The sequence below is a fragment of the Pinus tabuliformis genome, chromosome 2_1 (assembly GCF_031772625.1).
Source record: "Pinus tabuliformis cultivar Carrire ecotype Pingquan chromosome 2_1, CPIR1, whole genome shotgun sequence".
NCBI lineage: Eukaryota > Viridiplantae > Streptophyta > Pinopsida > Pinales > Pinaceae > Pinus > Pinus tabuliformis.
Window position 1 is genome coordinate 737891823 of NC_142299.1, and position 13580 is coordinate 737905402.

A 13580-nucleotide genomic window follows, 5' to 3' on the forward strand; every position below is an offset into this window, starting at 1 on the left:
GTGGACTGCAAGCCCGTAACTACCCCGGCTTGACTTCAAAAATTTAAGCGGTAGTGCTGTTGGACCTGTTTTACGAAATGCCACTGGGTACCATCAACTCATCGAAGCATTAATGTTCTTAGTGAACTCCCATCTAGACATATGCTTTGCAGTCAACACGTTGAGTCAACATATGGTTGAACCTCACCACATACATTGGATTGGTGCCAAGAATCTGTTGAGATATCTTCGTGGCAGAATTACTTATGGGTTAAGATACATTGCTGTAGATGTGAGACTACTTGGATATACTGACGCTGATTGGGCAGGCAGTGTGGTGGACCGTAAGAGCACTTCCGGGCGCTGTTTCACCTTGGGATCTACTTCAATATCCTAGATGAGCAAGAACTAGAAGTTGGTGGCTTTGAGCACTATTGAGGCAGAGTATATTGCGACTAGCATGGCCTCTTGTGAGGCAGTCTGGTTGCGAAAGCTCTTCAGTGAGCTATTTGGATTTACATTGGATACCACCGTGATTCTATGTGACAACCAGAGCGAGATCCGTTTATCAGAAAATCCCGTATTTCATGATCGCTCCAAGCATATCAATATTAGGTACCACTATATTCGAGATATGGTGCAGCGAGGAGCAATAAGGCTCCAACATATCGGTACAAATGAACAGGTCGCCGACATTCTGACAAAGCCCCTAGGAAAGGTCAAATTCTTGACTTTCCGAGAACGACTTGGCGTCGTTTCGAGACCCTCTGATGAGGGTCAAGTATGATGTACTGAGCTCTGGGAGCTCTAGGGGGGTGCGGGGTACTTCTTGGAGCGACACATGACCACAGGGTGACTCACCATCCCCTGTTGGTGCACTTGGTACAAGGTAAAAGGTTCAACCTTCCCTTGTGACACCCCATGGTGACTATGGAACAGGATGATTAGTTCTCCTGTGGCCTTGGATGATGTGTTCTCCATGGCGATTGTTGACAGGATGATTCGCTCTCCTATGGATAGGATGATTCGCTCTCCTGTGGACAAGATGATTCGCTCTCTTGTGGAACAGGATGATTCGCTCTCCTGTGGACAGGATGATTCGCTCTCTTGTGGACAAGATGATTCGCTCTCCTGTGGACAAGATGATTCGCTCTCTTATGGACAGGATGATTCGCTCGCCTGTGGACAGGATGATTCGCTCTCCTATGGACAAGATGATTTGCTCTCTTGTGGGACAAGATGATTCGCTCTCCTGTGGACAGGATGATTAGTTCTCCTGTCGAGGCATTCTACCCATGCAGTCTGGGACTCATGGGAAGTACCTCTCATCTGATCAATGAGCAGGGAAATGAGGATAGGGACCATAGTAGTACCGATGGACGCATCGTTGTATCTACCGTACTCCCTATGCTAGGATGACCTTCATTGACCTGGGATCAATGAGATTGGTTTGGGACCAGTGAGAGTGGTACACACTCTAAGACTGACTTCGGGTCAGTGGAGGATGGTATGATACATCCTCGATCATTTCTTCTTCTTCATAATTCGAGCAAAGCAGAGCAGAGCAAGAAGGGTCAAGCCATACAAGACAGTGCATTTGATGGATGGACAGCAGTGACAGTCCGACAGATTGCAGATGAAGTTCTCCCTAGTTGAGAGGGAGTGTTAAAATTGGAAACTAGGGCCAAACTTCATGTGGGTCACCTTATTCATGGCTGATTATATTTTTCTTGGATTCCTCTCGTCGAGAGGTGTAGGATTGATCTAAAGATCATCCGATTCCGATAAGTATTTATGGAGATATGAATTTATTTATATTATGGACTAATTGTCAAAGTCAGTCAGCAAGTTATGTAGGCTCAGAAGCCCAATAGTCACATCTATTCAACCCCAAAGTTTTGCATATAAATACAAGGAGTATTTTCCTCATTTGCACACTTCACTCTCTTCACATCTCTCTCTCTTGAGCAGAAAAGAGTCTTCTCTCTCCTGCGCAGAAAGGACTCTTCTCTCACACGTGTGGAAGGAAGGACACATAATTTAGGGCTGCAACTGCAGATCGGAAGTTTGACCAGCGTTGACCATCATTCTCTCTCTCTGGACTGCGCAGTAGGTGAACTTGACTCTCTTTGGAAGGCCGCATTTTTTGGTGAAGGAATCAAGGTGATCCGACGGTCGGTTTGCAAGATATTGACTGCCCTAGTTTAGGGCTGATCTAGGGTTTACTGCTGCTGATGTAAATCAGATTTTTGTACTATTTCTCTCTGCTGAATTATTGAAGATAAAAGAAGATTTGATCAAAGGGTTTTCCCATATTGGGGTTTGTCCCTGGCTAGCCGCCACATCTTGTGTCTCTTGTCTTGGCTTGTTTTCTGTCGATCGTTTAATGTTCTATCTGCACTTTACTTTATGTACATGTGATTGCTAATCTGTGGATAATAGTAAGAAAGAAAAGTAAACTGCTCTAAGCATAGAATATACCATAACTTAATAGTTTTCCAAAAGAATGTACAAGAACTGCTGTTTACTTAAAACAAGAAAATACAAACTGATATTCCCAATTGAACTGTTCTTTTATAGCTTGATTTTGCTAAGAATGAAACTCTTTCTTGCTGTTTGTTTTTCCTTGGCTGCTTTCTATATTTCTTTGCCTTTTAAAACTCAACACAACAGCCAAATAGGGATTTTTTTCCTTACAGAACTCAACACAACAGCCACAAGAGGTGTACTTTCTCAAATAGGGATACCCCCTTTGGCTTCTAGGAGTTGGTTTAAAGTGAAGGGGAAATTGTATCGAGGTGATGGTGGTGCATTTCCCATTTTGTTGCCCCAATTTGCGCTTGTGTTGGGACTTTTCACAAAGGTGCTAGCTTAGGTGGTAACAAATATCATTATTTTATTATGGGTTCTCTCTTGACGGAGGATGATTTTATGAAGTGAATCACGAGGTTTACTTCAGACTATTGCTATGCAAATTAATGTTATCTCTAATACAACCGTTATTATTTTGTATTGTAACGTAAGATGGATGCTCTTCCAAAAAATTTATGTTGTCTTCTTTCTTCCCAGCACGCCTAGGGGTTAAAAAATAGTACTTTTGAAAGATTATTTTGATATATTAAATCTGTACTTTTATGTAGTAGTTTTAACTTTTCAATTATGTCTCTTAAGAAACAATTCCTGTTGATAATGCAGGTTCAAGAGAAATTGTATAAGAATCTGCATGGCACTGCTGATGGACGCATTAGAGTTTGGTTTGGATTAAGACAAATTCTTAATGCAACCGATGATCTTTTGTTTCAAACAAAAGAGAGTGCAGATAAATTCAACACAGGCATTCACATGGTAAGTACTATTTAGATCAAATGTTTTTTTAGATGTTCCTTTTAAACTACCATTTTCTTGTCATATCATCATTTGATTGTAGGAGTTTTTAGCTAGCCCTGCAAAAAACAGCCTAGTAGGTTGGTACTACAAAATTACAAACATACATCTGGCACAGTTAAGAGTTTTGGTTCCCCTTCTAGAATCCAACCCAAGCTATAAGACCCAACATTTAAGATTGAGCCTCATGATCAAATTATGCAATTAAATATCTTAGAACATATTTGAATTTTGAACTGCTAATATATTGCAAAGCTTGTGGGATTTTCATCCTAATGCTAACCTTCCATCCTTTTTGAGTATATTCTAAATTTGCGTTTAAGAATTTTTTCCTTTTACTGTATATGTTTTTCCTTTGGTTGGATTCATTACTTGGATTTACTTTCACACATTCTTCAAGTTGTATTTCTTTGTTCTTTTTGGATAAATCAAAATGTTATTAAATGTGATGTCTATGTGAATATGTGCAACCGATACACTATGGAAAGAATGAATAAAATGATTTGCAACGATAAAGTTTGAAGTACGAATTAAACTAATAGTTAAAAGCATGGTAATTTAGGGTTATCCACATTATGATGTGTAAATAAGCTTTACCCCTTGTTCAATTTTTTGTTAGGATTTTAGCAAATGTAATATGCTGCTAGAAATATCAAAACAAAGAGATGGGACTTGTTGATGGAAACACTGAAAGGGGTTGAATTAGCATTTCATTTACAATTAGTTAATTATAAAAATTTTAGAGCATGAACAATAGAACAGTGATCAACAACACATCACAAGAGCAATGCACAACAAATTTTTAGGTGGAAACCCTTTTGGGACAAAAACCACCAAATGTTTTTCTAATATTTTGTAAGTACAAAAATGCTTCATCTCCAACTGAAAGGGATGCCCCAACTCCCTAGTACTCTAGAAAATCATTCAAGTTTATCAGGTAGCTCCAACTCCTGAAAGGATGCTCCTGCATCCTGGTTTTACCAACTCCAACTAGAAGGACGCTCCAATGCCATGGTTTTTTCAACTACAATTGATAGGACGCTCTAACATCTTGCAAACCCCAACTTGGCCTAGCCCCACCCTGCCACCTTGAAGTATTTTCAGGATACAGCCTGAAGGAGACGTCACTCTCCTGCCTTGCACCACCCAACCACCCTTAAATATCAAAGGATAGAGAAATAACTGTGGGCTCCTGTACTAGGGACAATGACCCACTTACAAAGATATTGAACGAAACCCTAATGTGTGCTTTAGATATTCAATGAAAAACTGACTTTTTTAGAATTTCTACCAAATGATGCAACAATTTAACTAAGCATCGAACGACCTGAACAATTTGATATTCTCACTTAGCAATATTACTAAGGGAAATATCAATTTTTCTCAATTTTGTCTTTTTTCATACTTGCACTTAGGAAAAGTGGGTTTGGGGGTCCCACTTGAATTTTGAAGTTAAGAAGAGGCCCAAACATTAGGAGAAGGGGAGAAAATCGAATTGCTGGTGGTAAGTGGGGGCCACTCATGGAGAAATATGGCCCCATAGGAAGTACGCACTCGTTGGAGGGAAATTGGTGGGGGAAAGTCGATGGTTGGGCCCACATGGGCAATTGGGAGGCACTTTGACAAAAGAGGAGGCAATCACTTTTGGACATTCTTGATCATTTGAGTTTTCTCTTAGACTAGCACGCTTGAGCTGAAGCCAAGTCTGCAAGTGTTGTTGAGCACAAGAGGTTTCCATGCGGAAATCTCACCCCTTGCTTCGGTGGACTTCGAGTGCTAGCCCAAGGAGGGAGTCTCGTCCTTTTTAGATCGATCTGGGAGCAATGTAGTAGGAGTGTGGAGGAGTTCCAATAGAAACAATGTAGGGACTGCGCTATCCTTGTTCGTACCACATGTGGGACTTGAGGAGAGAAGGGAGTTTGGGGCTGAGATTTGTGGGGGAGTCTGAGGAGGAGTATTGCTGAAGATTTCAGCCATTTTTGGGACACTCAGCAGCAGAATTCACAGGTGGGTCGAAATACCCAGCAACAGGAGGAGCTAGGGGAAATTGGGCCGAAATTCCAAGGTCAACATTTGGCCAATTCCTTTGTGGGTTATTAGTGGAGAGCCTGAGGTTAATTTCTTGGAATTTTATGGGCACCAGAGGAGGCCCTAACAGCTATTGTTTACAGCCAACAACTCATTTTCTCGACAATTCAGCGCAAAGCCAGAGAGAGAACAACAAACAGTTTTGGGGGACTTGTCTTCATCACTTGGGCTTTGCTAGCTTGCCTTGGGCAAGCCCAGGTGCACACTTTCCATATATCATATTGTAATACCATGCTTTCATAATAAAATGGCTTAGCACAACGCAGTTTTTGGCTCTATATCGTGGTCTAATTCGTGTGCAAGTTTTTCTATTTATTTTTACTATGCATGCTTTGTTTATTACTGTAAATTTTCCTTAGGGTTATTACAGTGGTATCAGAGCTCATAGTCTTGGCTTAGCCTGTGGGAGCAACTTCAGTCTATGACACCTAAAGACCAACAAAACGTAACTTACCAGAGGCATAGGTATAGGAGTAAAGAGAGGGAACTACAAATTACTCCAGATCTAGTGATAGTTGAACCAAAGGTCGAAAGGCCAAACATGGGGGATAACAAGAGAGACAAAAGGAGTAAAGAGGAGCTTCCCCAACATCTTCTCAGGGCCGGGCAAGATTTGTCTAACGGTATTGAGGAGCTGAGGCAACAAAATTGCGATAACAACAGGGGCAAAGGGATTCAAGGGGAATTCCAAATTGGTAAGGGCTTTGGTACTTCGCATCACCAAGGGTGTCATGGCCCCAACACAACCCTCATTCCCAGCACACCACCCAGGTCCATTATTCCCACATCTATCGAATCTGGTGTTGGAGGGTCGCAAGGGAAAGAGGAGATGCACATGGGGAACTATTTTGTGGAGTATCAGTCTTATGGGCCTAAATTTAGAGAGGCCATTACCTTCAGGGACTTTTTTCAACTGAAAGGTAATAACAGGGGAAAAGGACAAGGTGGAGGAAGCTACACTCATGGGACTGATTTACAACACATCATGGGGAGATTGTTCCTCCCAAATTTTGATGGTTTGACTAAGAGCTCAGCGAAAGCATGGGTTGAGAAGTTGGATGTCTACGTCCATCTCAATCAGATGACAGAAGGAGAGGCAATTAAAATTGCCACTTTTCATTTAGAAGGGGAAGCCCATGAAGGTGGTTCCATGGGCTAACCACGATGGGGCATGCCGGAGTGAAAACCTATGAGGATTTCACTAGGAGGGTGCTAGAGCGTTTCTAGAGGAGAGACCTGGAGGAGCATTTTGGGGTGCTGACAAGGCTCAAACATATGGGAAGTGTTGAGGCCTCAACTTAGAGTTTTTGTGGTTGTCAGTGATGGTGCCTGACCTATCAGAGGCCATGAGGGTCTTCATGTTTGTAGATGGGCTAGCAGAGCCATTGACGGGATTGGTGAGGTCGAATAGGCCCACTACCTTGCAGGACGCAGTGGGGATTGCCTGAGATATGCAGGATGCTCTACCTAGCGTAAGAGCACCGTTACCAACTACACAGTGTTTCTAGTAGAGGGGGAGAGACACTAGGGTTCCATCAACAAGAGCCAACCAGGGGTGTTGACAGTTGGATGAGGAGAGACCCGGAGAGACCTCTGGAGGAGGATGTTGTGTTTCACCTATTAGGAACCATGGGCACTAGGCTATAGATGCACAACAGGCAAGGCCCATTACATTGAGGTATTTTTTGACACTGACCTGGAGGACGATGTAGAGTTGGAGGTGGGTGGAGTTGACAATGTGGCACGTGTGGATAGGGGACCACCACCACCACCACCACAAGGGGGAGCTCCCTTCGTACTATCAAGAGGGGTCCTTGCATCTCTACGTGGGGTACCCAAGTGTTTGACCTTGAAGATTAGGGGCATTGTGTAGGGGCAGTGTGTCTCAGTTTTGGTGGACAGTGGGGCTATCCACAATTTCATTAATGCACAGATGGTTCAAAGGAGGAGCATCACAACTGAAGAGTTTGAGGGATTTTCGATTCCTGTGCTGGGAGATAGAACCATGCAGTGCACATGCTATGTTCCCGCCTTGACAATGACCATGGGGAACTATTCAGTGACATACCACTTTTTTGTGCTGGATATGTCAGACACCAATGTGGTGATGGGTGTCCGGTGGCTCTATTCACTTGGCTGAGTCACTACCGATTGGAGCAAGCTAGGTGGAATTCACAGGACTGGATGGCAAATTGGTTTTGCTGCGGGGTATGCACTCTTACCCTCCACAGCCTGTTTCGGCCCACAGGATGGAGGCTGATTTGAGGCATGGTGACATTCAGTGGGCCGTAGAGTTAAGGATTTCTGAGGCTGGGGGTCAGCCCAAGCCACCACACTCAGACATACAGGCCATTTTTGACAGGTACCCGATGGTGTTTGGAGACATATCGCTCGGGCAACCGACTGATCGGGTTTTGAGCATCCTATTGAGTTGGAGTCGGGGGTACAGACCATGATTACTACCCCGTACAGACATCCCAAGGCATACAGGGATGAGATTGAGAGGGCCATTCATGAGTTGTTGGCCCTTGGGCACATTAGGCCAATGTTTTAAAACTCCGACTCCGACTCTGACTTGGCCAAGGGTCGACTCCGACTCCGACTCTGAATCGGCCGGCTTGATTTCAGTGACTCGGTCGTTGTAAAAAATACATTAAATATTTTTTTATTTATAAAAACGCATAATTTTAAAGATTTTCATTCATGTTTCCAAAGTGAAACACACAGCATTAGCTTTGCTTAACATGTAAAACCCTAGCTTCTTGCTATTAATGCTCAAATAGTAAAATACTGCTATATAGTATAAGGGTGCTTGTCACCTAAGACTCAAGAGAGGACTGAGAATCAACTTCAGAAATAGAATAATATTATTTTCTAGTGGGTCCCTCATAATCTGTGCACCCAAATCTCATTTGACAAAAAAAATTCATTAAGGGACTGGCAATTTGGCACCAGATATAAAAAAATTCGATGGTTAACATATTAGACGAGGCATAACTTGGATTTAAGATTTGACCCACCAAGAAATTGTAGCGAATGAGCTAAATTTGCCTCAAGGTATCTAGGAGGCCTTGCACACAATTGCTTTATATGGTTTGAGGAGCACAATACGAAGATTTTTTATTAAATGGAAACTATTTGTTAAGATTTTTTTTAAATATTCAGAAATAGAGGAACATAGGGAAATATACTTGCTTATGAACTAGAGCACTTGAAATGTAAACTAGCAAACTATCAACAATACAATCAAGTAATACAACAGCCTTGAGAAGAATTTCAACAATGACTTATTAAGTTATTATATAAAGATGACGAAATTTCTCAATCCATAGTCAATGCGTATATCCAGAAGTTAAGAACAAGGAGAAGGCACAATACAGAACCATAAACCATGGAGAAAGAAATCCATACAGAACAATTTTGACATTTTTTATGTCCCTGGGCCATTGTACATAACCCGGCCGGGTTAATACGTACTTGGCTGAGCCGGCCGAGTTGTCTAACAACTCGGCCAGCTCGGTATTAACCCGGTCGACTGTATCGTTTCCTAGGCCGAGTTGATTTCTGGAGGCTTGGCTTGGACCAGCTCGACCGAGTCGGTTCCGAGTCGACTGTTTTTAAAAACACTGCATTAGGCCTAGCTCCAACCCTTTTGCTTCATCAATTGTCCTAGTGAAGAAGAAGGATGGGACCTTACACGTGCATCAACTACTGGGCCCTCAACAAGAATACCTTGAAGAACCATTACCCTATCCCATGCATAGATGAGCTGATGGATGAACTGAGGGGGCTAAGTTCTTCTCCAAGGTTGACTTGCGTTCAGGGTACCATCAGATCAGGGTGAGGGACTAGGGCGTCCCCAGGACAGCTTTGAGGTGCCATTATGGGCACATCGAGTTCCTAGTTATGCCTTTCGGGCTAACCAACACACCTGCCACCTTTCAATCCTGCATGAACCACATGTTTCGTGGACAATTGCGGAAGTTCGTGTTGGTGTTCTTTGATGATATTTTGATCTATAGCCAGACCTGGGAGGAACACTTGAAGCATTTGGAGAAAGTGTTGCATATTTTGGAGGAGCAACAGTTTTACGCTAAGCTGTCCAAGTGTGAGTTCGGTTTGACGGAGATGCTCTATCTAGGGCGCATTATTAGGGAGAACGAAGTGAGAGTCCACGAGGAGAAGATCAGGGCCATCCGGGACTGGCTAGAGCCCTGGAATGTGACGGCGTTGAGGGTTTTTGTGGGTATTTGCACCTACTATATGAAGTTCGTGAAGGGCTTCTCTCAGTTGGCAGCGCCTTTCACCGTTTTGACGAAGAAGGGAGTGTTTGAGTGGACATATGGGGCGCAGGAGGCTTTTGAGCACCTCAAACAGGTCATGAGCAGTTGCCCAATGTTGGCACTCCCATATTTTGCCCAACTCTTTGTACTTGAGTGTGATGCATCAAGGGAGGGTGTAGGAATAGTTTTGATGGAAGGGGGACACCTGATAGCTTTCGAGAGTCAGGAACTACTGCCCCACGAGAGGTTGTACTCCATTTATGACAAAGGAATGCTAGCCATCATGCATGCTCTAGCCAAGTTCAGGCAGTACTTGGTGGGAATCAGGTTTTGGGTCAAGACAGATCACAACAGTTTCAGATTCTTCTTGGAGCTGAAATTGTTGTAGGAGAGGCAACAGAAGTGGGTGAGCAAGCTCCAAGCATACGACTTTGACATTGAGTATGTCAAAGGAAAGCATAATGTGGTAGCTGATGCGTTGTCTAGGAGGCCGACTACCATTTCACTGATGAGCATTGCACCAGATTGGAAGGTGCAGTTACTGGTGGACTATTCTAAGGACAGATTTGTATGTGAGGTCCTTGATGGTGGAGTGGTGGATGACCGTTACAGGGTGATGAACGAGGTGATTTACTTTTGGGCCCAGATTTATTTAGTACCCAGCTCCCAATTGAGGGAGAAGATCATGCAAGCTGCCCATGACTCACCATTAGCAGGGCATCATGGGTTTACCAAGACATACAGGGCCATCAAGGAGCGTTTTGCATGGAGGGGCCTTAAGGATGATGTTCTGAGGCATGTCCGGGAGTGTGACACATGCCAAAGGAACAAGGGTGAGTAGACACACCCTATTGGGTTGCTACAACCTCTTCCTATCCCTAAGGGGAAATGGGAGAGTGTGTCGATGGATTTTATTATTGGGTTGCCCACAGTTGAGGGCAAGGACGCATATATGTGGTGGTGGAATGATTGACGAAGTTTGCCCAATTTTTCGCCATCTCAGCCTGGTCTTCAACCTCACAGGTGGCTGAACTGTTTTTCAGGGAGGTATTTCGGCTTCATGGTCTTCCAAAGACCGTTGTCAATGATCGGGACAACATGTTCATGGGGGGATTTTGGAAGGATTTGTTTCGACTAGTGGGCACAAAGCTCACTCAGAGTACTAGTTGTCACCCCCAGACTGAGGGGTAGATGGAGATAGTCAACAAATGGTTGGAGGGTTACCTACGCAACTATGTGACGGGCCATCAACGCGCATGGATATTGTGGTTTCATTTGGGTGAGTACTGCTACAACACAACGTACCACATGTCCATAGGTATGTCCCCATTCAAAGTTTTGTACGGTTACAATGCATTATCTTTTGCGGACGTGATGTTTGGAGACAACAAGGCCCCTAGGGCCAAGGATTGGATACAGGAGCGTCAAGATATCTTGCGGGCTCTCAAAGATAACTTGTAGACTACGCAGAACCAATAGAAACTCCATGCAGATAGAGGCTGAGTAGATATGCAGTTTGAGGTTGGGGATTTAGTCTTCTTGAGACTTCAGCGGTACAGGTAGTCGACACTCAAACGAAAGCGGACCGAGAAGCTCAAGCCTCGCTTCTATGGGCCCTACAAAGTCACCAGGAGAGTTGGGGAGGTAGCATACGAGCTGGAGCTACCCCCAGGGAGTCGAGTTCATAACATTTTTCATGTGTCTTGCCTGAAAAAGGCACTGGGTCAGTAGGTGACAGCAGCTACAGAGCTACCACCCATGGATGATGAGGGGCACTTGGTTCTAGAGTCGGAGGCTATTCTGGACACCCGTGAGAGGCACTTGCAGAACAGGGTTATCAAAGAATTTTTTATCAGATGGAGGAACTTGCCAGATGAGGATGCCACTTGGGAGGAAGAGCAGATACTTCAACATCCTTCATTGATGTTGCTTGAGGACAAGCAATGTTTTGGCGGCGAGGACTATGATATTCTCACTTAGCAATATTGCTAAGGGAAATGTCAATTTTGCTCAATTTTGTGTTTTTTTGTACTTGCACTTAGGAAAGGTGGGTTTGGGGGTTCCACTTGAATTTTGGAGTTAAGAAGAGGCCCAAACATTAGGAGAAGGGGAGCAAATCGAATTGTTGGTGGTAAGTGGGGGCAAATCATGGAGAAATGTGGCCCCATAGGAAGTACACACTCATTGGAGGGAAATTGGTGGGGCAAAGTCGATGGATGGGCCCACATGGACAATTGGAAGGCACTTTGACAAAAGAGGAGGAGGCAATCACTTTTGGGCATTCTTGATCATTTGAGTTTTCTCTTAGACTAGCACGCTTGAGCTGAAGCCAAGTTTGCAAGTGTTGTTGAGCACAAGAGGTTTCCGTGTGGAAATCTCACCCCTTGCTTTGGTGGACTTCGAGTGCCAGCCCAAGGAGGGAGTCTCGTCCTTTTTAGATCGATCTAGGAGCAACGTAGTAGGAGTGTGGAGGAGTTCCAACAGAAACAATGTAGGGACTATGCTATCCTTGTTCGTACCACACGTGGGACTTGAGGAGAGAAGGGAGTTTGGGGCTGAGATTTGGGGGGGAGTCCGAGAAGGAGTATTGCTGAAGATTTCGACCATTTTTGGGACACTTAGCAACAGAATTCACAGGTGGGTCGAAATACCCAGCAATAGGAGGAGCTAGGGGAAATTGGGCCGAAATTCCAAGGTCAACATTTGGCCAATTCCTTCGTGGGTTTGTGTGGGTTATTGTTGGAGAGCCCGAGATTAATTTCCCAGAATTTTATGAGCACCAGAGGCGGCCCTAGCAACTATTGTTTACAATCAACAACTTATTTTCTTGGTAGTTCAGCGCAGAGCCAGAGAGAGATCAACCAACAGTTTTAGGGGACTTATCTTCATTACTTGGGCTTTGCTAGCTTGCCTTGGTCAAACCCAGGTACACATTTTCCATGTTAATTTTTGATAGCATCGGATGTACTCTAAGACTCAAAATTTGTACGGAGGCTAGGACACATGTATTCCAGAATACCCAAAAATCGTTTTGGGAAATTCCACTCGGAGATATTTTTATTAAAATAATTAATTATTTTTAATGGGTGTCTAAGTCTAAACTTAGGAAATTAAAATAATTAAAGGGTATTAATCAAATTGAGGGTGAAACTTCTAGAAGAAGACAGAGATAGAGTCCAAATGATTTGAGCCATTGATCAGAATCTAATCTGGGTCGATTACTCAACTAGAGGATTATAAGGACTTCGATGGGCATTTGGAAGATACATCAGAGAGAATCAAGAGATCGAATTTCTCAGAGAGGGCAACACAATAGTTTCTAGAGAGAAGATCGAAGTGATTCTTGGCAGTGAGGGGCGGGGATAGTTCTAGAGGGAGATTTCCTGATCCAGGAATATATTGCAGAGGAGGCAGAGAGAGATCCAGAAGAGGTAGGGCAGAGGCTACGCTGGTCAGCATATGCTCATGCAGAGGCAACACAGAGCTTCAGAGGGAGTCCGAAATTCAGTTGGGAAGTCGAGTTCCTGAGGCAGAAGCTGGGGTGTGAGACCGGAGAGACAGAGGAACGAAGCTCTAGACAGTGGGAGATCCGAGAAGAGGTGATGCAGATCCCTAGAGAGGTGGACGCAAAACTGTGTAGGATGATGCAGTAGTTGCATAGAGCTGGCGTGGGGCCAGGCATCTAGGGCCTAGATTAGTGTTGGATCACCAGTGATAGTCTGAGGTATCTCACACTAATCTTCTGCCAGTTAGATTCTCTGTATTGGATAGCCAGCAAGGCAACCAAAGATTGTATTCAGAAAACTACTAGTTAGTAATACAAACCCTTAGCTGTTGCACCGGTTT

The 13580-nt window shown here is 43.9% G+C and overlaps 1 protein-coding gene across 2 annotated transcripts in view; it reads left to right on the forward strand.

Annotated features, from left to right (window-relative positions):
• The window catches only part of LOC149202697 (uncharacterized), a 451520-nt gene that overhangs the window by 153314 nt on the left and 284626 nt on the right, over nucleotides 1–13580 (forward strand). For both annotated transcript variants that reach the window (XR_016253903.1, XM_089403210.1), the window contains exon 4: nucleotides 3175–3324. Coding sequence is in view for 1 of the 2 variants with exons in the window: in XM_089403210.1 (XP_089259336.1) it covers nucleotides 3175–3324 (150 nt within the window). In the remaining variant the exon portion in view is untranslated. The remainder of the gene's footprint in view (nucleotides 1–3174; nucleotides 3325–13580) is intronic.